This window comes from Mobula birostris, chromosome 20, assembly GCF_030028105.1.
Source record: "Mobula birostris isolate sMobBir1 chromosome 20, sMobBir1.hap1, whole genome shotgun sequence".
NCBI lineage: Eukaryota > Metazoa > Chordata > Chondrichthyes > Myliobatiformes > Myliobatidae > Mobula > Mobula birostris.
The window spans coordinates 35,183,839-35,208,770 of NC_092389.1; the positions used below are offsets into that span (position 1 = coordinate 35,183,839).

The window sequence follows — 24,932 nt, forward strand, 5'->3', positions numbered from 1 at the left end:
CAGAGATAATCCTGGAAATTATAGACCGGTGAGTCTCACTTCAGTAGTAGAGAAGTTACTGGAGAGAATTGTTAAGAGATAGGATTTATGAGCATTTGGAAAACCATGGCCTAATTACAGAGAGCTAGTGTGGCTTTGTGCGGGACAAGTCGTGTCCTACTAAATTAATTGAGTCTTCTGACGAGGAGACGAGGGTGATCGATGAAGGTAGAGCTGTGGATGTTTTCTCACATGGAGTTGAGTACGGTGTTTGACAAGGTCCCTCATGGGAGGCTCATCTAAAAGATCAAGATGCATAGGATCCATGGTGAATTGGCTGTTTGGATTCAGAACTGGCTTGCCCATAGAAGAGAGGGTAGCGGTCAAAAGAACTTAGTTTAGCTGGAGCTCTGTGATTAGTGATGTTTTTTAGGGATATGTACTGGGACCTCTGCTGTTTGTGATATATAGAAATGACCTAGATGAAAACTTAGATGGGTAGGTTAGTAAATTTGAAGATAATACAAAGACTGCTGGTATTATGGATAGTGTAGAAGACTGGCAAAGAATACAGCGGGATATAGATCAGTTGCAGATATGGGTATGGCCAGAGAAATGGTATATGGAGTTTAATGCAAATGTGAAGTGTAGCACCTTGGCAGGTCAAATGTAATGAGACAGTTGATGAGCAGAGGGATCTTGGGGTCCAAGTTGATAGCTCCCTGAAAGTGAATGCACAGGTTGATGGGGTGGTTAAGGCGGCTTATGGAAAGTTTGCCTTTATTAGTCAAGGCGTTGAGTTCAGTAGTCAGGAAGTTATGTTGCAGCTTGATAAAACTCTAGCAAGGCCACATCTGGAGTACTGTATACGGTTCTGGTTGTCCCATTATTGGAAGGCTGTCAAAGCTTTAGAGGGGGTGCAGAAGTGGTTTATCAGGATGCAGCCTGGATGAGAGGGCATGTGCTATAAATGGAGGTTGGAGAAATTTGGGTTGTTTTCTTTGCAGTGGCAGAGACTGAGGGGAATCAGATAGAGGTTTATGAGAGGCAAAGGGAGTAGGCAGATGGTTCTTTTTCCTCGGGTTGAAATACCTCATACTAGAGGCATGCATTAAAAGTGTGGGGGAGGGGGAATTTCAAAGGAGATGCGAGGCTCTTGTAGAATAGAGCAGGGGTCCCCAACATTTTTGCACCGCGGACCAGCTTAATATTGACAATATTCTTGCGGACCGGCCGACGGGGGGGATGTTCAAGTTCAACAGCACGTGACAGGGAATGAGGAAAGGTGCAGCTGACTCATAGTGTTTCATATTGCCAAATCATATCGTTTCCTCGCAGCCCGGTAGCACATGCTTTGCGGCCCGCTACTGGTCCATGGCCCGGTGGTTGGGGACCACTGGAATAGAGGATATACATTTAGAAAAAGACATTTCAAGGAGATCTGAGAAGAACCTTTTTCACCCAGAGGGTGGCAAGAATTGGAACACACTGCTGGAGAGAGAGCCGAAAGTAGTCTCTAACAGCATTTAGAAAGTGTCTAAACAAGAACTCAGATCATTTGGACAGAATCAGTTATGAGCCAAGTGCTGGAAGATGGGTGCTCACTGGTTGGCTGGGATGTGGTGGGTCGTATGACCTGCTTCTATGTGGTAAGACTATCATAAGGTAAGTAAGTGTGTGGCAGAGAACATATCAAGAGAGGAGAGGGAAAAGAGGTTTTGGAAATGGAAAGAAGGAGGGACAAAGGATGGATAAAGGAAATGGCATTCCATGTGAAACAAATTCAGCAGGAATCCTAAAGGGAGATTACAAGAAGTAATTTTTTTTAAAGAAGCGTCAGAGTAGACAAAGAGGCAGAATGGTGTTTGGAAGATTAGTGCACTAGGGAGGAAGGTTACAAGTGGTGTGAGTAGTCAGGTGAGTGAGGAACGGGATGGAAGGACACGAGCAATTCAGGATAGATGCAAGAATATGAACTACAGCAATGCACAAGAAAATAAAAGCATAAATGGTCCTTATAATGTCTTACTACTTTTTCAGCAGTGGGTAACAAACCAGAAGTACTACTAGATTGGTGAAGTAGCTTATGGTTGTTGGATGGGGGGGGGGGGGGGGAGTTGTGAACTCAGTTACAACTGACGGTCCACTAAGACCAATAGATCACAAGCAGCACAATCACAGCACCAGAAATTGGAGTTGCACTTTTTCTAATGTTGTGTCACTTACCCAGGACATACTCGCCTCTCCCTCTGCCAGTAAGATGTCCTGCAGCAGAGTGAAGAAGCAAGCCGTGATTCCAGGAACTGTTGTCAGCTTCACTCTATCAAGTGTCCTGGAAAAAGACACATTAATTGTTCAACCAAAAAAGTTGAAAATTGCACCAATGAGTTTAACACCATTGGAGTTTCAAACTGCTGTATTCTTAAAGTCAACATTGTTAAATAAGGATGGAGTCTAATACAACTGTTAGTGAGATAATACATTTTCATTCCTTTAATAAAACTTCTGCAAAGTCCCTAACTTTCAGCAGTGAGAGTTAGCTGTACAGCACAGAAACAGTCTCTTTGGACAGCTTGTCCATCAACAGTAATCCAAAGCACCAGCATTTAGTCCATAGCCTTCAATGTGTTGCTGATTCAAATGTTTGTCCAAAAACTACTTAAATATAGTAGGCAGTGTATTCCAGATTCCAAAGACCCTTGGCTGGTTGGAATCTAGTTTTGGTACAGGATATTTGTGCTAACCATGATACCAATCAAAACTAATTGTGTTGTCCTAAACATAGTCTATATTTCTCCATTCCCTCCTGTTCATGTACCTGCCTAATAATAACTCTTCCACCACTTCCCCTGTATCAGATCCCACCTTCAACCTACTTTGTTTCATCCCAGGCAATAGCCTGGAGAATCTCTTCTGCACCTTCTCCAGTTGAATCAGTGTTTTCTAAGAGTAGAGTGACCAAAAATGAACATGGTACTCCTGGCCGTGGCCCACCCAACGTTTTATAAAGTTGTACTGTCTCCTCAAAAGCCACTTATTCAATGTGCTTTCTTCACCACCTGTTCTGTTACCTTAGGGATCCTTGAACTTGAAAACCAAAGTCCCTCTGTCTCTCAATCCTCCCTAAAACACTTCTGTTCATGGTGTATGTCCTACCTTTATTATTCCTGACAAAGTATACAATCTCGCATTCAAAATTAAATTCCATCTGCCATAGCTCTACCCATTTTACCATCTGTTCAATATATCCCATCATCAACAGTACCAATTTTCATGTCATCTGCAAACTTGCTAACCAGTCATATCCAAATTGTTAGCAACACACAAGACGCAAGAGGAACTCAGAGCTCAGGCAGCATCTATGGAAATGAATAAACAGTTGACACTTCAGGTTGAGACCCTTCTTTGGGACTGGAAATGAAGGGGGAAGATGCCAGAGGTGGGGAGAGGGGAAGGAGGACAAGCTAGAGGTGATAGGTGAAACCAGGTGAGTTGGGGAGGAGAGATGAAGTAAGGAGCTGGGAGGTGATAGGTGATAAAGATAAAAAGGTTGCAGAAGAAGGAATCTGATAGGAGAAGAGAGTGGACCATGGGAAAAAGGGAAGGAGGAGGGCACCAGAGGGAAGCGATAGCCAGGTGAGAAAAGGTAAGAGGACAGGGTGGAGAATTATAGAAGAGGGAAGGGGGAGGGGGAGTTTATGCCATCAGGTTGGAGGCTACTGAATCAAAATATACTCTGACAGCTGTCTCATCATGGCAGAAAAGGAAGCCATGGGCTGATATGTCGGAATGAGAATGGGTTTGAGAATTAAAATGGATGGCCACCAGGAAATCCTGCTTTTGGTGGATGGAGCAGAGGTGCTCAACAAAGCTGTCCCCCAATCTACATCGGGTCTCACCAATGTAGAGGAGGCCGTGTGGGAAGCACCGTATAAGTAGATGACTCCCAGCAGGACAGTCAGCATCGATGCAGGGAACTGGACATTCTAAGTTTCAGGTCAAAACTGTTCAACTGTATACCTTGCACATAACAAGGACTCTAACACCAATCCTTGTGACATCCTACTGGTCACAGGTTTCTAATCAAAGAAACAATCCTTAACCATTGTCCTTTGTCTCCTATAACCAAGCCAAATTTGGATCTAATTTCCCAACCTGCTTCAGGTTCCATGGGCTTTAATGTTTTGGAACCTTGTCAAAGGGATCATAGACTACATCAGCCACACGGCCCTTAACAATACAAGTTGATCAGACAGGATTCCCCCTCCCCCTAAAAAAGCCTTGCTGATGATTGAGCAAGCCCTGTCTTTCCAAATGCAGATTATTCCCAGCCCTCAAGAGATTTGTTCAAAAACTTGTTATTCCCTAGCTTACCCTTTCAGTCCTTCTTGAATATAGCAAGCTATCCCCTCTACTATCTACCAGCCATCTGGTACCAGATTTGGTGCTAGTAAAGATTTAAAAATTGATTTTTAAACCTGGTAAAACACCCAATGCCTCAACTTCATTGATCAAATACTCTAAAGTGTCACTGTTCCCTTTGTCAAATTCTCCAGCTACAATTCCCTTTGCTTGAGTGAATACAGGAAAGTATTTAGATCATAAGACATAGGAGCAGGATAAGGCCACTCAGTCCATCAACTCTGCTCTGCCATTCTATCATGTCTGATTTATTATCCGTCTGAACCCAATTCTCCTGCCTGCTTCCCGTAACTTTTGACACTCGTATTAATCAAAACTCATCAACCTCTGCTTTAAATATACCCAATATTTATTTTAAACCTCACCCACATTCCCTGGCTTCATATACAAATTACCATTTTGGTCGCAATTGGGCCTGATTACATTACATTTTTTATGATTTTCTTAATCCAATCTGAGCTCCTCATTGCCCTCTAAATTTCTTTTTAAAAGAAATCCCCTCACCTGGTTCCACTCCTAAGAACTCCTTCAGATCATCTTCCCAATATCTCCTCTCCCCTGCTTCATCTCCTAATTTATCTTTCATTGTACCTTCCAACTCCAATTTCACATGCTCCTCACCATTGCCTTCATTAATTTAGATTGGCTCTGTATTTCCAAATACATTAATATTAAGATCTTCTTTCTTGTCTTTAAAATAATTTGCAGCTGAGCTCATCTCTGCCAACTCATTGAAGACACTGTTGCATGTTCTTTCTAAACCGCTCCCTCTTCCTCAGCAACATTTTTTGAAGGCTTTGTTGGCTAAACCTTTGTTCGTCTTTTCAAGCTCATGGCTTGCTCTCTCATTTCTTTAAGCCCTCTGTGAAATGACAGTGGTCATTATGTATACCAATGTAGAATTTTGTCTTCTGTTCTGGATGAAGCATTGCCTTAGTTCTATGTTTCCAGAAAGTCGGTAGGGTCTTCATTATTAGGATGAAGCAACCCCCCACAGGTCTGATATTTACTGCCCATGTGTGATTGTGTGACACCACTGCAGTCATAGAGTCTTAGAACGATACACCACATATACAGGATCTTTGGCCCAACCAGTCCATGATGACCATGCTGCCCTCCTAACTAGACCCAATGTCCTGCGTTTGACCCATATCCCTTCAAGCTCCGTCCCTCCATGTATTTGTTAAATTATACTATTATACTTGCCTCAAACACTTCATGTCAGCTCGTTTTATATACTCACCACCCTCGGCATGAAAAAGTTGCCACTCAAGTCCTTTTAAAATCTTTCCATTTACCCTAAACCTATGCCCTCTAGTTTTTCCCAATTCTGGGGAAAAACTGCTATCATCCATCTTATTTACAGTGCTTACAGAGATCTATTTTCACTTTGACATGAAAGAGTGCTTTTCTGTTGATCAGTGTCAAAAAAAGCCAAATTAAATCCACTGTGATTCAATATTATAAAACAATAAACCATGAAAACTTCCAAAGGGACAAGTACTTTTTATAGGCACTGTATGCCTTGCATAATCTTAAGCGCTTCAATAAAAGTTACCTTACGTTCTCTTACATTCCAAAGTATAAAGATCTAGACTGGCCAACCTCTGCTTACAACTTTATCAACATAAACATGCTTTTGGGTAAGGAGTTCTGGGTTTTTAACCCAATGACAAATTAAAGGATGGCAAAGTGTTGACCTTTGTCTGGTGTGCAACTCGAGAGAGAGGAATTTCAGTTATCTCCATGCCACAATCATGCGTATGTTATGTGCAGTCAGTTGCATCAAATAACTAAATCAGCAGTCATTAATGTGGGCTGGATTATGTAGGAGTTTAAATAGTCAACAAGTGAAGAGCTACTTACTGTTCAGGAACAGAGACTGGTTTAGGTGTCACCTGCTGCTCTGGAGGTGCTGCAATAGGTCCCTCTGCTCCTGATGACTCAGCCAAATCATCTGGCTCCATTTTTGGCACTTTCAGTTTCTTTTTCTTCCTCTCCTCTTTATCTTTCACCCTTTTCTTTGGAAGTGTAAGATCTAATAAAGCTTTATAGGTAGAGAACGACAACACATTAGCTTCAGTAGGTGCCACTAGATATCACAGTTGGCAAATAATCTCAAATGGGATTAGTGTAGATAGCGCCACCTCATTCACACCATTATCTCAAGACTAGACCCTCCTTTTGTTTTTATTTAAAATTGGTTCTTAGCTACTTTCATGCTCCACATGTCCCTGTTTAGGATTTGATCTCCCAAAGTGCATTACCTCACATTTATCAGGACAATATTTCAACTAACACAGCTCTATCCTATTTTCTAGTGGATCTGTGTCCCACTGTTCCCTTCGACATCCTTCTTCACTGTTTACAACCCTCTAGCTTTTGACTTGCCTATAAACTTACAAACCAGACCACCTGCATTGTCAACTGAGTTATCTAGACATATTACAAACAAAGTTGAAAGCACAGATCCATGTGGTACAGCACTTGTCAGAGAAGTGCAATCAGATGAATCCCCACCACTACCTTAATGCCTCCTGTTACAAGCCAGCCCGGGAACCATTTATGTCAAGAACGCCAAACATGTAGGTGCAACAAACATTTAAAAAGGCAAATGCTACGTTAACTTTTATTACAAGAGGATTTGATGATACTGCAATTGTTAAGGACTTTGTGAGATTGCACCTGGAGTTGTATGTATGGATTTAGTTTCCTTACCCAAGAAAGAATATACAGTTGCAAGAAAAAGTTTGTGAACCCTTTGCAATTACTTGATTTACTGCATTAATTACTCATAAAATGTGGTCTGATCTTTATCTAAGTCACAATAATAGACAAACACAATCTGCCTAAACTAATAACACGCAAACAATTGTATTTTTCTTCTCGTCAATAGTGAGTGCCCCATTTAAACAATCATAGTCTAGGTTCAAAAAAGTATGTGAACCTCTGGGGTGATGCCTTCTACAAAAGCTATTTGGAGTCAGGTGTTCCAATCAATGAGGTGAGATTGGAGGTGTGGATTGTAGAGGTGTCCTGTCCTATATATAAAAAAGACACACAAAGTCAGGTCACTGTCAGAGACTCAAGAAAGATCTGTTTATGTGCACCATGCCTCAATCAAAACAACTTTCAGAGAATTTCAGAAGAACTATAGAGATGCGTGAAGCTGGAAAAGGCTTCAAAAGCATATCTCAAGACCTCAGTGTTCATAGGTCCACAGTAAGAGGAATTGTCTACAATTGGAGGAAATTCAATACTGTTGCTACTCTCCCAAGGAGTGGGCACCTGCAAAGTCACACCAAGAGCACAATGTGCAATGCTGAAGGAGGTGAAAAAGAACCCAAGGGTAACAGCAAAAGACCTGCAGAGATCTCTAGAACTTGCTAAAGTCTCTGTTCATGTATCCACTATAAGAAAAACACTGAACAAGAATTGTGTTTATGGAAGGACACCACAGAGGAAACCACTGCTCTCCAAGTTTGCAAAAGACCACCTGGATGTTCCACAACACTTCTGTGATAATGTTCTGTGGACAGATGAAACAAAAGTTGAACTTTCTGGCAGAAATGCACACCGCTATGTTTGAAGGAAAAAGGGCACTGCACACCAATGCCAAAACCTCATCCCAACTATGAAGCATAATGGAAGGAGCATCATGGTTTTGGGCTGCTTTGCTGTCTCAGGGCCTAAACGGCTTGCAATTGTTGAAGGAACAATGAGTTCAAAATTGTATCAAGACATTTTACAGGAGAATGTCAGGGTAGCAGTCCATCATCTGAAGCTTAATAAAAGTTGGATAATGCGACAAGACAATGATCTGAAACACAAGAGTAACTCAATAACAGAATGGTTTAAAAAGAAGAAAGTTTGTGTTTTGGAATGGCCAAGTCAGAGTCCAGACCTTAAACCAATTCAGATGCTGTGGCATGACCTGAAGAGGGCTGTTTATGCAAGGTGTCTCAGAAATATTGATGAACTGAAACAGTTTTGTATGGAGGAATGGTCTAAAATTCCTCCTTGCCATTGTGTAAGTCTGATCAGCAGCTACAGGAAAGGTTTGGTGGAGGTTATTGCTGCTAAAGGAGGTTCTATAAATAGAAGGGTTCACATATTTTTTCCAGCTTGGACTGTGAATGATTAAACAATGTGTTCAATAAAGACATGAAAATTACAATTGTTTATGTGTTATTAGTTTAGGCAGATTGTGTTTGCCTATTATTGTGACAGATAAAGATCAGACCACATTTTATGAGTAATTAATGCAGAAAACCAGGTAATTGCAAAGGGTTCACAAACTTTTTCTTGCAACTGTATGTCCATGGAAGGAGGTTAGCAAAGGTTTATTGATTTCAGGAATGGTGAGTTTTCGGCATGAGAAAGGATTGAGGAGTTGGGCCTGTACTGTCTCATGGCGATCTCATTGAGAAGCTTTCAAAATATAAAAGTTTTTGCATGCAAAAGTTTGGGCACCCCTGGTCAAAATTTCTGTTACTGTGAATAGCTAAGCGAGTAAAAGGTGACCTGGTTTCCAAAAGACATAAAATTAAATATGAAGGTGACACATTTATTTCCACCTTTTACAGTTTCAAAATAACAAAAAAGGAAAAGAGCTCGAAGCAAAAGTTTGGGCACCCTGCATGGTCAGTACTTAGTAACACACCCTTTGGCAAGTATCACAGATTGTAAACGCTTTCTGTAGCCAGCTAAGAGTCTTTCAATTCTTGTTTGGGGGATTTTCGCCCATTCTTCCTTGCAAAAGTCTTCTAGTTCTGTGAGATTCTTGGACTGTCTTGCATGCACTGCTCTTTTGAGGTCTATCCACAGATTTTCGATGATGTTCAGATCGGGGGGCTGTGAGGGCCATGGCAAAACCTTCAGTTTGTGCCTCTTGGGGTAGTCCATTGTGGATTCTGAGGTGTGTTTAGGATCATTATCCTGTTGTAGAAGCCATCCTCAGCTTTTTTTTTTACAGATGGTGTGATGTTTGCTTCCAGAATTTGCTGGTATTTAATTGAATTCATTCTTCTCTCTACCAGTGAAATGTTCCCCATGCCACTGGCTGCAACACAAGCACAAAGCATGATCGATCCACCGCCGTGCTTACCAGTTAGGGAGGTGTTCTTTTCATGAAATTCTGCACCCTTTTTTCTCCAAACATACCTTTGCTCATTGCGGCCAAAAAGTTCTATTTTAAATTCATCAGTCCACAGGACTTGTTTCCAAAATTCATCAGGCTTGTTTAGATGTTCCTTCGCAAACTTCTGACACTGAATTTCGTGGTGAGGACGCAGGAAAGGTTTTCTTCTGATGAGTCTTCCATGAAGGTCATATTTGTGCAGGTGTCGCTGCACAGTAGAACAGTGCACCACCACTCCAGAGTCTGCTAAATCTTCCTGAAGGTCTTTTGCAGTCAAATGGGGGTTTTAATTTGCCTTTCTGGCAACCCTATGAGCAGTTCTCTCGGAAAGTTTTCTTGATCTTCCAGATCTCAACTTGATCTCCACCGTCCCCGTTAACTGCCATTTCTTAATTACATTACGAACTGAGGAAAGGGCTACCTGAAAACGCTTTGCTATCTTCTTACAGCTTTCTCCTGCTTTGTTTTAATTTTCAGAGCGCTAGGCAGCTGCTTGGAGGAGCCCATGGCTACTGATTGTTGGGATAAGGTTTGAGGAGTCAGGGTATTTATAGAAGCTTTGAAATTGGCATCACCTGGACTTTCCTAACGATGACTGTGAACAAGCCATAGCCCCAATAAGCTAATTAAGGTTGGAGATCTTGGTAAAAGTTATCTGAGAGCTCAAATCTCTTGGGGTGCCCAAACTTTTGCATGGTGCTCCTTTCCTTTTTTTCCCCCTCTAAAATTGTACGAAACAAAAATAATACACTAACCTTGCTTAAAATGTTGAAAAGAATACTTCATCTTTAACTTTATGACTTTTGGAGATCAGTTCGTCTTCTACTCACTTAACTATTCACAGTAACAAAAATTTTGACCAGGGGTGCCCAAACTTTTGCATGCCACTGTATTTACAGGTCTCAAAAGGAGAGATGTATGGAGGATATTTTCCCTGCCCTTGGAGTCTAGAACCAGGTAGCCAGCTGTTTAGGAGTAATGTTAGGAGAAATTTCAAGGGATAATTCTAAACACAAAATACTCTGCAGATGCTGGTGTCAAAGCAACCCTCACAACACGCTGGAGGAACTCAGCAGGTCGGGCAGCATCCGTGGAAATGATCGGTCAACGTTTCGGGCCCGAACCCTTTGTCAGGACTGAAGAGGGAAGGGGCAGAGGCCCTATAAAGAAGGTGGGGGGAGGGTGGGAAGGAGAAGGCTGGTAGGTTCCAGGTGAAAAACCAGTAAGGGGAAAGATAAAGGGGTGGGGGATGAGAAGCAGGGAGGGGATAGGCAGGAAAGGTGAAGAAGGAAGAGGGGAAAGCACAATGGGTAGTAGAAGGAGGCGGAACCATGAGGGAGGTGATAGGCAACTGGGGGCAGAGTGAAACTGGGATGGGGGAAGGGATGGGGAGGGGACTACCGAAAGTTGGAGAATTCAATGTTCATACCAAGGGGCTGGAGACATCCCAGACGGTATATGAGGTGTTGCTCCTCCAACCTGAGTTTAGCCTTATCATGCTAGTAAAGGAGGCCATGTATGGACATATCTGAATGGGAGTGGGAAGCAGAGTTGAAGTGGGTGGCTACTGGGAGATCCTGTCTGTTTTGGCGGACGGAGGGGAGGTGCTCGACGAAGCGGTCCCCCAATCTGCGTCGGGTTTCACGATGTAGAGGAGGCCGCACTGGGAGCACCGGATGCAATAGATGACCCCAACAGACTCACAAGTGAAGTGTTGCCTCACTTGGAAGGACTGTTTGGGGCCCTGAGTGGTGGCAAGAGAGGAGGTGTAGGGACAGGTATAGCACTTATGCTTACAGGGTGGGAGATCTGTGGGGAGGGACGTGTGGACCAGGGAGTCGCGGAGGGAACGATCCCTGCGGAAAGCAGAGAGGGGCGGAGAGGGAAAGATGTGCTTAGTGGTGGGGTCCTGTTGAAGGTGGCGGAAGTTGCGGAGGATAATGTGCTGGATCCGGAGGCAAGGGATAATTCTCCACCTCAGGAAGCTGTGAAGGGTTACTTGGTAGATTGAGGGTCATAGAGTTATATAAAGTCCTATAGTATGGAAACAGGCCCTTCTGCCCAACTTATCCATACCAACCAAGATGCCCATCTAAACTAGTCCAATCTGCTTGCACTTGTCCCATATCCCTCTAAACTTTTCCTATTCATGTACGTGTCCAAATGTCCATTAGATGTAAATATACCTACCTTAACCACTTCCTCTGGCACCTCTGGATATTGGGAATGAAGGAATATGGGGATAATGCTGGAACATACAACGAGGTACATCAGCTATGTCCTTGAATAGTGAAGTAGGCTCAAAGCCTTGGCGGCCTACTCAGGATCCTGCTTCTTAAGATTTCACACAATTCGGGGAATGGATCTTGTGCTGTCCTTCACCTAGTATACTGTGCCAAATTTCTGAGATAGCCAGGGAATGGCTGCTGGAGACACAAAGAGACTGCAGAAACTGGAATCTGGAGCAACACACAATCTGTTGCAGTGTCTCAGCACACCAAGCAGCATCTGTGGGGTGAGGGGGGGGGAGTGGAGGAATTATTGATATTTTGATTCAAAACCCTACAACAGGACTAAGGGCTGAGAAGGAAATAGCCAGTATAAAGAGGAGCAGGAGAGCAGTGGGACAGGGGCCAGTGGGTGGACTGAGGGAGCTGGGAACAGGGGTTGAAGGATGATAGGCAGATGTAGTCACTGAGAGCTCAGAATGGCCACTGCGAACAGAGCACAGGTGCTCTGCAACTCAAGTTGCCAAATCTGCACTTGGTCTCACTGTTACAGAGGAGACCACATCAGGGGCACTGAATGCAGTATACCAGGTTGGAGGTGGTGTTATGTGAATGTCTGCCTCACCTGGAAGGACTGTTTAGGTCCCTGGATGGTGGTGAAGAGGGAGGTGACGCACCTCCTGTGACTGCAGGGGTCAGGGAGTGGTGCTTGGGAAAGGACGTGGGAGTCACAGAGGGAGCAGTCTCTGCAGAACAGAAAAGGTGGAGAGGAGAAGATGTATTTGCTGGCGGAGGGATCTTGTTGCAGCCAGCAGAAATGACGAAGGATATGTGTTGGCCATGGAGGTTGGTTTGTTGAAAGGTGAGGACTGGGAACAACACCTCTGTTGTTTGGAGCGAGGGGCGGGTGACAGTAGACGTTCAAGAAATGTAGCAAATGCAAGAGGGCTCCATCAATCACCGCAGAAGGGAAGCTATGATTCCTTAAAACGGAGATTACAGGTGTTCTGGAATGCCAGGCGTTATCGTGAGAGCAGAGTCAGAGAAACTAGCTACTATTGTGTTTCACTCCAGGAAAAAAAGCAATCTTCAGTTGTTGAAAAAAGGTGAGTGGAATTGCAGACTTGGTGACCATTCTGGCCTTGTCACTGTAAAGCACTGAGTTTTGCTATGTTCAGAATCTGATTTGAATGTCAGCTCCTCAGCTAAGAGTGCCTGCCACTTTTGTTGAGTCTTTTGGAAAATATTTACTTCTCAGGTTGGCCATGTGTCAGCCTTGAAGCCCACTAATCAGCTGTCCATCACTCCAACTGCTCACTCACCTTTAGTGTAGATTAGAATTCATTAAAATATGAGTAGCCCATTGAAAGCCAGTCTAACACATTATCTCAGAGCAGTACAGTGTTAACATAGACAGTAAATCATGGCAGCATCATAAATTGTTCAAAAAAAGCTCAAATATAAATGCTCTTAGGCACTTAGTATCATGCATACACCAGCTCCTCCTCAGCATAACTCAGCACCTCCAAACATTAACTCCACCCCCATCTCCCTAAAACATTAACTTGTAACCCAGACAGTGGCATGTCCATATAACCTAACCATTCTGGATACTGTCAACTGCACCTCATAATGTCACCTCCACCCACTCAATACAATGCTCTGCAGTACCAGATACCACCAGCCTCAAGACACAAAATCTCATTCTACCAACCCCACCCCTTTTCTATCACTCACGTTGTCAGCAGCATCTCCATCTAGACTTCACATCATGATCTAATGATCCGAAGTGCAAGTTCAAATCTCTTCATACAGTCAAAGTACATCAATGCAGAATAGATCAATTAAGCTTATATTCAATGGAATTTTGAAAAATGAAGAAGGATTTCAGAAACCTACAGAAGTTCTAACAGGACTGAACAGATTAGATGCTGGGAAGTTGTTCCTAATGGCTGTGGAGCCCACAACCAGGGTCATGGTCTAAGGATTGGGGATAATCATTTAAGATTAAGATAAGGAGATGATGTCTTCTCCCAGAGAGTGGCGAATCTATGGAATTCTCTCCTACAGAAAGTAATTGAAGACTAATCAGTAAACATTTTCAAAAAAAAAGTTGAATATTTTTCTTAGTATTGAGGTAATCAAGGGATGTGGAAGACAGCTGGAAAAGGGTGTAGAATGTGACTAATTGGCTAGGATCAGGTTGCTTAATGGAACAAGTCCAAAGGACCAAATGACCTTCTCCTTCCTGCTTCTGTTTTCAGTGTTTCTACATCTCTTGTGGAAATGGCTCTTCATCATCTTAAGGAAACAATGCCAACGTGCCGAGAGCAAGTAAAATGGATTTCTATTTTCACCCACCTGCTAGTGAGCCTCTTCGGCCAGCATTCATCCGGGTTATGATATCATTGAGAGTCAGGTCACCAGTAGCCAAGTCTGGATGGTCCTGTGGATAGGAAAATGGAAGTTGAAGGTGATGCAGGAACTTGAAGCAAGGTGGCCTAGTTTAGCAATTGTTTTAAACATGCTTCTTATGGGGACTCTTCTGATCTATTAAAGAGAATTCCACATACTTTGAATGAACTCCTGCAGCTCTGACAGTTAAAATTGACTGATTGAGATAACCAGCTCAACCGAACACATTAAACTACTCATGCTTGAACGTTAGCAATAGGATAACGAAGGAAAGACAGAGAAGGTCAAGGAAAGGTATCCCAATCTACAAACCCCATTTCCAGAAAAGTTGGGATATTTTCCAAAATGCAATAAAAACAAAAATCTGTGATATGTTAATTCACGTAAACCTTTATTTAACTGACAAAAGTACAAAGAAAAGATTTTCAATAGTTTTACTTACTAACAATTGTATTTTGTAAATATACACAAATTTAGAATTTGATGGCTGTATCACACTCAACAAAAGTTGGGACAGAGTTAAAATAAGATTGAAAAGTGCACAGAATATTCAAGTAACACCGGTTTGGAAGACTCTACATTAAGCAGGTGAGATATCATGACTGGTTATAAAAGTAGCGTCCATCAAAGGCTCAGTCTTTGCAAGCAAGGATGGGCCGTGGCTCACCCCTTTGGGCCAAAATTCATGAGAGAATTGTTAGTCAGTTCAAAAGGAACATTTCTCAACGCAAGACTGCAGAGAATTTAGGTCTTTCAACATCCACAGTACATAATATTGTGAAAAGATTCAGAGAATTCAGAGACATCTCAGTGCGTAAAGGGCAAGGTCGGAAACCACTGTTGAATGCGCGTGATCTTCAAGCCCTCAGGCGGCACTGCCTAAGAAACCATCATGCTACTGTGACAATTATAGCCTCCTGGGCTTGGGAGTACTTCGGAAAACCATTGTCACTCAACACAGTCCATCACTGCATCCAGAAATGCAACTTGAAACTGTATTATGCAAGGAGGAAGCCATACATCAACTCTATGCAAAAACGCCGGCGAGTTCTCTTGGCCCGAGTTCATCTCAGATGGACTGAAAGACTGTGGAACCGTGTGCTGTGGTCGGATGAGTCCACATTTCAGCTAGTTTTCAGAAAAAAAGGGCATTGAGTTCTCCGTGCCAAAGATGAAAACGACCATCCAGATTGTTATCAGCGAAAGGTGCAAAAGCCAGCATCTGCGATGGTATGGGGGTGCATCAGTACCCACGGCATGGGTGAGTTGCATGTATGTGAAGGTACCATTGACTCTGAGGTGTATATTAGGATCTTAGAGAGACATATGTTGCCATCAAGGCCACGTCTCTTCCCGGGACGTCCATGCTTATTTCAGCAGGACACTGCCAGACCACATTCTGCACATGCTACAGAGTACGTGTCCTTGACTGGCCTGCTGCCAGTCCAGATCTATCTCCTATTGAAAATGCATGGCGCATCATGAAGAGGAGAATCAGACAACGGAGACCACGGACTGTTGAGCAGCTGAAGTCTTATATCAAGAAAGAATGGACAAAATTTCCAATTGCAAATCCACTACAATTAGTATCCTCAGTTCCAAAACGATTAAAAAGTGTTATTAAAAGGAAAGGTGATGTAACACAATGGTAAACATGCCTCTGTCCCAACTTTTGTTGAGTGTGTCGCAGCTATCAAATTCTAAATTTGTGTATGTTTACAAAATACAATTAAGTTGGTCAGTAAAACTATTGAAAATCTTTTCTTTGTACTTTTGTCAGTTAAATAAAGGTTCACGTGAATTAATATATCACAGATTTTTGTTTTTATTGCATTTTGGAAAATATCCGAACTTTTCTGGAAATGGGGTTTGTATTTAAATGGGTGTCTAGAGTTCATTTCCCTACCTAAGACTTTAATTACATAGTAGTACAGATGATGTGCAGACATAGAATGAACAATTGAAGGGTTCCATTTCAGCATCTTGGGTGAATGTGGTAGAATTGGACAGTCAAATTATATCAAAGGATAAGGTTAAGTCAGATGCAACACAGTTATGGGGGTGGGGTGTGGTGGGGTAGGCAGCACAGTTGTGTAGCAGTTAGCATAACGCTTTACAGTGCCAGCGACCTGGGTTCAATTCTTGCTGTTATTTGTAAGAGAGATTGCACCTTCTCCCTGTGACCACATTGGTTTCCTCTGGTTTCCTCCCACATTTCACTGTATGTTTCGTGTACATGTGCAAATAAAGCTAATAAAAATGATCTTTTTAAAAAGTTATGCAAAACAGTTCGCTGGCTCAACATAAGGATGTTTTAGCTCAATAAGCGTAGCATTTGTGACATCATGGAGGGTCTGCTAAGAGCTATTGCTTGCAATCCATGCACCATGAGTAGGGAAACTACTGGGATCTGTAATGAAAAGAATAGAATTGAGCAGATCAATGTAGTTTTATGCAAAGAAAGTTATGTTTGAACCATCTGCTGCAGCATTATAAGGATGCTGAGTAGAACAGACATGGGGGAGCCCGTGGGTTTGGATTTTAGAGTCATACAGGCCCTTCTGTCCACTATGTCCACCCAGCCTTTTCTCCCCATCCACATTAATCCTATTTGCCTGCATCCTCAATGTTTTGTCTATTTAAGTATCTGTCTAAAGGCCTCTTAAATGTAATTTTCAGAAGGCTTCTAATAAAGTTAACTCAGGAGGCTGCTCAAGAAATTTGGAGCACATGAGATGAGTGGTGTTGCAGGTGAAAGAATAATCAGGGCAAATGACGAGCGATGTAGATTGTGTTTATGTGGTATCAGGGAACCGCAGACCAAAGGAAAGACATGGAATGCAGTAGTGACAACATCCAGGTTTCAGATACTTCACTAATCCTGTATATTGTACACCCATTGTTGTAACAGAAAATTGGATTTGCTGTTAGACCTGTGAAAATTGATTCTGTAATCAGAACGTAGTTTGCTACTTAATTAAATCTTTCTGTAGCCACCATTCTGTTACAAACTAGTTTTTACTGGTAATAATCATCAACTGAGAATGTTAAAGCTGTCCCAGGTTCACGCTCATGTAGATCAGCTTTGACTGGTCTCCTGGTGCACACTAGTTTTTAATAAACCAGCCATTATTCTGAACACCAACTCCATGTGAACTTTTGGTTTGCTCCTACTGACAAGGATAAAGAATCGATTACTGTCACAGAGTCATAGAAAACTACAGCACAGACACAGGCCCTTCAGCCCAAATAGTCTATGCTGAACCATTTAAACTACCTAGTCCCATCGACCTGTTCCTGGACCATATCCCTTCATACGCTTCCCATTACGTATTAACTAAATTTCTCTTAAATGAAGTTTCCCCACGTTCACCCTTAAATGCTTACCTCTATCAAACCTCCCTTCAATCTTCTACGTTCTAGGGAATAAAGTTCTAACTTATTCAACCTTATAACTCAGGTCTTCCAGTCCAGGCAACATACTTGTAAATTTTCTCTGTAATGTTTGAATCTTATTTATATCTTTCCTGCAGGTAATTGTCCAAAACTGCAAATGGGCGGAGCTTAGGAGGACAATGGTGCCTCTCGCTGACTCCTTTGCTTGCATCTTCGGAAACAGCTCTATTTCTATCTTTAGTATCTTTTTTTCTCCCCCTTTCAGGGTTCTTTTGAAGACCCTGACCTGGAGTTACACACTGACTTCAGTTCTTTGCCAGAATGGGACCTGCTCTAGGGGGTCTCACAACTGGCTGCTACTCGATATGCCAAGGATGCAGCCCAGAAGACAAGCACGCCTTCAGAGTGCGGGTTTTTCGTGGCTCTGGAGACGGGCAGACTCGAGGTCGGTGCCGCCACCTGGTGCCTCGTGGGAGACGGAAGATCGAAAGCAGCAAGCTGGCTGCTGGCTGTGTGCCCAGAGACCCGAGTTCTTTGGGCACAAAGCTCAGAAGAAGCAATGCAACAGACTTTTATCATTGTAAATCGACGAGTTGATTGTTATGTTTCCCCTCTCGCTGTGAAATGGGCACAACTCTTTTTCCCTTATTAGGAGGAGAGAGAGAGAGCACCTGTGGTTATGTCGAATTACCGGGTGAACGAGTGGTCTTTGGGGTACTGTAAATCTGTGTCTTTATTGATGCTTTGCTGCATGCTTGGGTGCTTGGTGGAGGGTGCCGATGCTTTTTTGCTGGTGAGGGTCGGGGGGGGGGGGGGTCGTTGCCTTGCTGCTGCTTGTGCATCGGAGGGGGAGCTGTGGGGGGGGATTTGGGTTTTAATGCTTAACTGTCATTCATTCTTTGGGGCACTCCTATGTTTTCGTCAATGTTTGCAACGAAAAAGAATTTCAGGATGTATAGTGTATATATTTCTGACATTAAATGTACCTATTGAAACAATACTCCAAATTAAGCCTCACCAATGTCATACACAACTTCAACATAACATCCCAACTCCTGTATTCAGTATTTTGATTTATGAAGGCCAATGTGCCATAAGCTTTTTTCATGATCCTATCTACCTGTGACGCTACCTTCAATGAATTACGGACCTGTATTCTCAGATCTCATTGTTCTACCACACACCAGTGACCTACTGCTCACTATGTAAAACCTACCCTGTTTGGTCCTACCAAAGTGCAATACCTCACACTTATCTGCATTAAACTCCACCTGCCAGTTCTCAGCCCATTTTTCCAGCTGGTTTAGATCCCGCTGCAAGCTTTGATAATCTTCCCTGTCTACGACAGCCCCAGTCTTGATGTCATCCATAAATTTGCTGATCCAGTTAACCACATTATCACCCAGATCACTGGCAGCAGACCTAGCACCAATTCACATAGCACACCACTAGTCACAGGCCTCCAGTCACAGAGGCAACCATCTACAACTCTCTAGCTTCTCCTGCAAAACCAAAGTCTAATCCAATTTACTACCTCGTCTTAAATGCCAAGTAACTGAACCTTCTTGACCAAAGAAGGTACAACAGGGGCTATGTTTCATTAGGAGTTTGAGGAGAATTGGTATGTCACCAAAGACACTCGCAAATTTTCACAGATGAATCAAGGAGAGAATTCTGACTGGCTGCATCACCATCTGGTACAGGAGGGGAACACTGCCCAGGATTAAAATATACTACAGAAAGTTGTGAACTCAGTCAGCACCATCATGGGCACTAGACTCATCAGCATCCAGGACACCTTCAAGGAGCGATGCCTCAAAAAAGCAGCATCCATTATTAAGGACCCCCACCACCCAGAATTACTCATTGCTACCATCAGAGAGCAAGTATAGTAGCCTGAAAGCACACACTCAATGATTCAAGCACAGCTTCTTATCCCTCTGCCATCAGATTTCCAAATGGACACTGACCCAAGAACACTACTTCACTACTTTTTTTCCCTCTGTTTGCTCTATTGGTAAAAAATAAAATCAAACCATTAGAAAGAGGTGACATAGGGTTGGAAGGTGTTAAATCATTGTGGTTAGAGCTAAGGAACTGGAAGGGTAAAAAGAACCTCATGGAAGTTAAATACACATTACCAAACAGTCGTATGGATGTAGTCTACAAATTACAACGGGAGATAGAAAATGCATGCCAAAAGGGCAATGTTACAATAGTCACGGGGGATTTCAATATCCAGGTAGATTGGGAAAATCAGGTTGGTGCAGGATTCCAGGACGGAGAATTTCTAGAGTGCCTATGAGATGGGTTTTTAAAACGGCTCGTGGTTGAGCCCACTGGGGGAATCTGCTATTCTGGATTGGGTGTTGTGCAATTAACCAGAATTGATTAGAGAGCTTAAGGTAAAAAGAATCCTTTGGGACAAATGATCATAATATGATCAAATTCACCTTAAAATTTGAGAAGGAGAAGCTAAAGTCAGATGTATCAGTACTACAGTGGAGCAAAGGAAATTGCAGAGGCATGAGAGAAGAGCTGGCCAGAATTAATTGGAAAAGAACACTGGCAGGGATGATGGCACAGCAGCAATGGCTGGAATTTCTGGAAGCAATTCAGAAAGCACAGGATATATACATCCCAAAAAGGAAGAGGTATTCTAAAGACAATATGACACAACCATGGGTGAACAAGAGAAGTTAAAGCCAACATAAAAGCCAATATGACGGCATATGACACAGTAAAAATTAGTGGGAAGTTTTTAAAACCCAACAGAAGGCAACTAAAAAGTAATTAAGGTAAAGATGGGATACGAAAGTAAGCTAGCCAATAATATTAAAACGGATACCAAAAGTTTCTTCGGATACATAAAGTGTAAAAGAGAGGCAAGAGTGGATATTGGACCACTGGAAAAAAATGCTGGAGAGATAGCAATGGAGGATAAGGAAATGGCTGACGAACTGAAATCTTGCAATAGTCTTCACTGTGGAAGACAGTAACAGTATGGTGGAAGTTCCAGGTGCCAGGGGTCATGAAATGCATGAAGTTACCATTACTAGAGAGAAGGTTCTTGGGAAACTGAAAGGTCTGAAAGTAGATAAATCACATGGACCAGATGGTGTACACCCCAGGGTTTTGAAAGAGGTTGCTGAAGCGATTATGGTGGCATTAGTAATGATTTTTCAAGAATCACTAGATTCTGGAATCGTTCCAGAAGGGAGAGAGGCAGAAGAAAGGAACCTATAGGACAGTTTGTCTGACTTCAGTGGTTGAGAAGATGTTGGAGTCAATTATTAAGGATGAGGTGTCAAGGTACTTGGGGGTACATGATAAAATAAGCCGTAGTCAGCATGGTTTCCTCAAGGGAAAATCTTGCCTGACAGACTTGCGGGAATTCCTTGAAGAAATAACAAGCAGTATAGACAAAGAAGGATCAGTTGATGTTGTGTCCTTTGATTTTCAGAAGGCCTTTGACAAGCTGCCAGACATGAGGCAGTCGAAGCAAGCAGCTGAGAAGAAGGGAGTAAAGAAATCGGGTAGAGAAAGTCTATTTTTTTAAACACTGCTCGGGAAGAAGGGTCTGCACTGCGCAGACGCATGATGTAGCGCGCCAAGGTTTAAAACGAGGAATTTTCAACGGTTCTTGTTTCAGTCGAAGCAAGCAGCTGAGAAGAAGGGAGTGATGAAATCGGGTAAAAAAAAAGTCTTATTTTTTTTAAACACTACTCGGGGAGAAGGGTCTGCACTGCGCAGGCATGTGACGTAGCGCGCCAAGGTTTAAAAACAGACCACCATATACAGTGGGCAGCGTAGTGAGAGGGAGTTGAGTGGGACGGCTTTGGCTCAACAGGCTTCGGCGAGAACAGGCAGAAGCCAGGGTAGGTTCCAGTAAGTTTTTTGTTCAGATTGTTTAGAGTAGAGCGAATGCCAGGCAGGATGTTGGAATGCTCCTCTTGGAGGATGTGGGAAGTCAGGGAGCCCTCCAGTGTCCCTGACAACGACATCTGCAAGAAGTGCATCCAGCTGCAGCTCCTAACAAACCGCGTTAGGGAACTGGAGCAGGAGCTGGGTGACCTCCAGATCATTCAGGAGAATGAGGAGATTATAGATAGTAGCTACAGGGAGGTAGTTACGCCAAAAGAGCAGAGCACAGGAAATTGGGTCACTTTCAGGCGAGGGAAGAGGAAAGGGCAGGCAGAGCAGGGTCCCCCTGTGGCCATTCCCCTCAACAAGTATACCGCATTGGATACTGTTGGGGGGGATGACTTACCTGGGACAAGCTGCAGATAAAAGTTCTGCTAATGGCTCTATCGCCAGTACAAATAAAGCAGGTGATAATGGACAACCTTGTCTAGTTGACCTTTTTAACTGGAATGGTGTTGAAATTTGAAAATTTGTCACTACTTTAGCTTTAGGGTTAGAATTTAAAGTTTTAATCCAATTTATAAAAGATGTTCCTAACCCATATTTTTCTAGTACTTTAAATAAAAAATCCCATTCTAATCTATCAAATGCTTTTTCTGCATCCAAAGCTACTACTATACTCTTCTCATCCCTTTTTTGTGCCAAATGAATTATACTGAGTAGCCGGGTTACATTATCTGCCAATTGTCTATTTTTAATAAATCCTGTTTGATCCATATGTATTAATTTTGGTAAATATTTAGATAATCTATTCGATAAAATTTTTGCTATTATTTTATAATCCGTATTCAATAAAGAAATAGGCCTGTATGATGCTGGTTTCATTGGATCTCTGTCTTTTTTTGGCAATACTATTACAATCGCTATTGAAAAAGATTCTGGAAGTTTATGTATTTTTTCTGCTTGACGTATTAGTTCCATAAAAAGAGGAGATAATAAATCTTTAAATTTTTTATAAAATTCAGGAGGAAAACTATCTTCTCCTGGAGATTTATTACTTTGGAGTGATCCTAAAGCTTCTTCAACTTCTTTTAATGTAAAAGGCATATCTAATCCCTTCTGTTCTTCCAAATTCAATTTTGGAAGAGAAACTTGTGATAAAAATCTTTCTATCTCATTAACATCATTTTGGGATTCTGATTGATATAATTCAGAATAGAAATTTTTAAAGGTTTCATTTATTTCAAGAGGTTTATAAGATATTTTATTTGCCCTTGTTCTAATTGCATTTATTGTTTTGGAAGCTTGTTCTGTTTTCAACTGCCAGGCAAGAATTTTATGTGCTCTCTCACCTAACTCAGAATACCTTTGTTTAGTTCTTATAATTGCTTTTTCCGTTCTATATGTCTGAAGCGTATTATATTGTAACTTCTTATTGACAAGTTGTTTTCGTTTTTCTTCTGACATATATCTTTGAGATTCTTTTTCTATTTTTGTAATCTCTTTTTCCAATTGATCTAGTTCTGCCATATATTCTTTCTTAATTTTAGACATATAACTTATTATCTGGCCCCTAAGATATGCTTTCATTGCATCCCATAATATAAATTTATCATCCACTGAATGAAAATTTGTATCCAAAAAAAATTGAATCTGTTTTTTCATAAAATCACAAAAATCTTGACGTTTTAATAATGTTGAATTAAATCTCCATCTATAAGCCACTTCTTCCTTATCAGCCATTATTATTGTCATTAATAAAGGGGAATGATCTGATAATATTCTTGCTTTATATTCCATATTTTTCACTCTGTGTTGAATATGCATTGATAATAGAAACAAATCTATCCTTGAGAAAGTTTTATGTCTATGGGAGTAGAACGAATAGTCTCTTTCTTTAGGATTGATTCTTCTCCATATATCAATCAGATTTAAATCCTTCATCAATGATAAAGTTAAATTTACTACCTTCGATTTTATAACAGCCTTGGTTGATCTATCTAAGACTGGGTCTAAGCAAAAATTAAAGTCTCCTCCAATTAATATTTTTTCATGCGCATCCGCCAAATTCAGAAAAGCTTCTTGTATGAATTTTGCATCATTTTCGTTTGGTGCATAAATATTCATAAAAGTCCATAGTTCAGAAAAAAGTTGACAATGTATAATCACATATCTCCCCGCAGAATCAGTTATTACATTTTGTATTCTAACTGGTAACGTTTTATTGATCAAAATTGCTACTCCCCTCGCTTTTGAATTAAATGAAGCCGCAACAACACCTCCCACCCAATCTCTCTTTAGGTTCTGATGTTCTGTTTCTGTTAGGTGCGTTTCCTGTAAAAAAGCTAAATCTATCTTCATTTTTTTAATATGTGTTAAGATTTTTTCTTTTCACTGGTCCATTAAGCCCGTTAACATTAAAACTCAAAAAATTCAATAAATTAGTCATTATTCTTAACAAAGTTACTCCAATCTAAAACATTATTTATCTTCTCAACTCTCATAGTTCCTTGGGGAATCTCTTTAAACTTCACCATGTTGCTATGTGTCTCCCTCCCAACCTTCCAGGCAGAAAGAAAAAAGAAGATAGAAAAAAAACAAAAAAAGAAAAAACAAAATACCCCCCCCCACTAATGTTGTGAATGAAAGGATACACAACACTACCCCCCTCCATTTTACGGGTCGTGGCAAAAGCCACACTTGCACACATGACTAGCGTAGCAATCGATCAGTGCTTCTTCCAGCTCCCCCGCAACAAAAAAAATTATATATATATATATATATAGACAAAATTAGTATTACTATTCCCAACTAATATTCCTCCAGTTTTAACCTTTCTTACTCCCCTTGTATAATTAATAATATATTTATACATTCATCCAGCTTCAAAAATCCAACAAGTCCATTCTTTAACCCAATCTTCATCTTCAATCTATCTCGCTCTCCTGGGTTTGTTCTTGTATCTGGTGAATATTCAGAGAATCTCGCACAAACTGCTCTGCTTTCTGATAGTCATCAAAAAATCTTTTTTCTCCACCAGGCAAAAAAATCTTCAAGGTTGCAGGATAACGCAGTGTAAGTTGATAACCATGATCCCATAGGGTTTTTTCCACTGGATTAAATTTCTTCCTTCTCTTCAAAAGTTCGTAACTTATATCAGGGTAGAAAAAAACTTTGTTCCCTTTAATTATCAATGGCCCTTTTCTATCTTTGGCAGCTCGAGCAGCTGCCTGTAGAATCCTTTCCTTGTCTTGAAATCTTAAGAATTTTATTAAAATCGATCGTGGATATTGGTCATCTTTTGGTTTTGGTCTTAGAGCTCTATGTGCTCGCTCAATTTCAATTGGTCGAACCTCCTCTTCCATTTGCAAAACATCCGGGATCCATCTTTGAAAAAATTCTATTGGTTTATCTCCCTCCGTATCTTCTTTAAGACCAACAATTTTAATATTATTACGTCTACTAAAATTTTCCAACATGTCCACTTT

The 24,932-nt window shown here is 41.6% G+C and overlaps 1 protein-coding gene across 5 annotated transcripts in view; it reads right to left on the minus strand.

The window, feature by feature from the left end:
- Positions 1–24,932, minus strand: part of nfrkb (nuclear factor related to kappaB binding protein) — a 120,294-nt gene that overhangs the window by 70,172 nt on the left and 25,190 nt on the right. For all 5 annotated transcript variants that reach the window (XM_072238487.1, XM_072238486.1, XM_072238488.1 and 2 more), the window contains 3 exons: positions 14,131–14,215; positions 6,268–6,448; positions 2,206–2,311 (listed from right to left, as the gene is read on the minus strand). In XM_072238487.1, coding sequence (XP_072094588.1) covers positions 2,206–2,311; positions 6,268–6,448; positions 14,131–14,215 — 372 coding nt within the window. The remainder of the gene's footprint in view (positions 1–2,205; positions 2,312–6,267; positions 6,449–14,130; positions 14,216–24,932) is intronic.